Source organism: Meleagris gallopavo, unplaced genomic scaffold, assembly GCF_000146605.3.
Source record: "Meleagris gallopavo isolate NT-WF06-2002-E0010 breed Aviagen turkey brand Nicholas breeding stock unplaced genomic scaffold, Turkey_5.1 ChrUn_random_7180001912698, whole genome shotgun sequence".
Taxonomy (NCBI): Eukaryota; Metazoa; Chordata; class Aves; order Galliformes; family Phasianidae; genus Meleagris; species Meleagris gallopavo.
Window position 1 is genome coordinate 23564 of NW_011175609.1, and position 577 is coordinate 24140.

At 61.5% G+C, this 577-nt stretch overlaps 1 protein-coding gene across 1 annotated transcript in view; it reads right to left on the reverse strand.

The window, feature by feature from the left end:
• Window positions 1–475: 475 nt before the first annotated feature.
• The window catches only part of LOC104916524 (zinc finger protein 418-like), a gene marked incomplete at its 5' end in the record, with an annotated part of 1472 nt that continues 1370 nt past the window's right edge, over window positions 476–577 (reverse strand). The window contains one exon of the mRNA XM_019611360.1: window positions 476–510. Coding sequence (XP_019466905.1) covers window positions 476–510 — 35 coding nt within the window. The remainder of the gene's footprint in view (window positions 511–577) is intronic.

Consider the following 577-nt stretch of genomic DNA (forward strand, 5'->3'; position numbering starts at 1 on the left):
GGCCGGAAATGGGAACGGATGGATCCCTCCTGTCAGCTTCCCACGGTGGGCTGGAGCTGGGGACAGACATGTCCCAGGGGGTAGTTGTCCCCAAAGGGACATCAAGGGAGAAACCGATGGATCCCAGTGGATCAGCGTCCCCAGAGAGACCAGGAAATGGGAAACGACGGATCCTAATGGATGGATGTCCCCATATGGACATGGAAGTGGGAACTGACGGATCCCAGTGGGTCACTGTCCCCAAACAGACCCCAAAATGGGAACTGACGGATCCCAGTGGGTCACTGTCCCCAAACAGACCCGGAAATGGGAACTGACGGATCCCAGTGGGTCACTGTCCCCAAACAGACCTGGAAATGGGAACTGATGGATTCCAGTGGGTCACTGTCCCCAAACAGACCCAGCAATGGGAACTGACGGATCCCACCCGCCCCCGTTCCCCCAGCACAGTGACCTGCAGCTCCCCGTGCCGCGCTCACTCGGCCAGGGACGGCGCCGGAGCTCCGGGTGCTGCAGCAGCAGGCGGTGGGAACCCAGGGGGCACAAAGGCTCGGGCGGGGAAGGAGAGAGCCCAGGG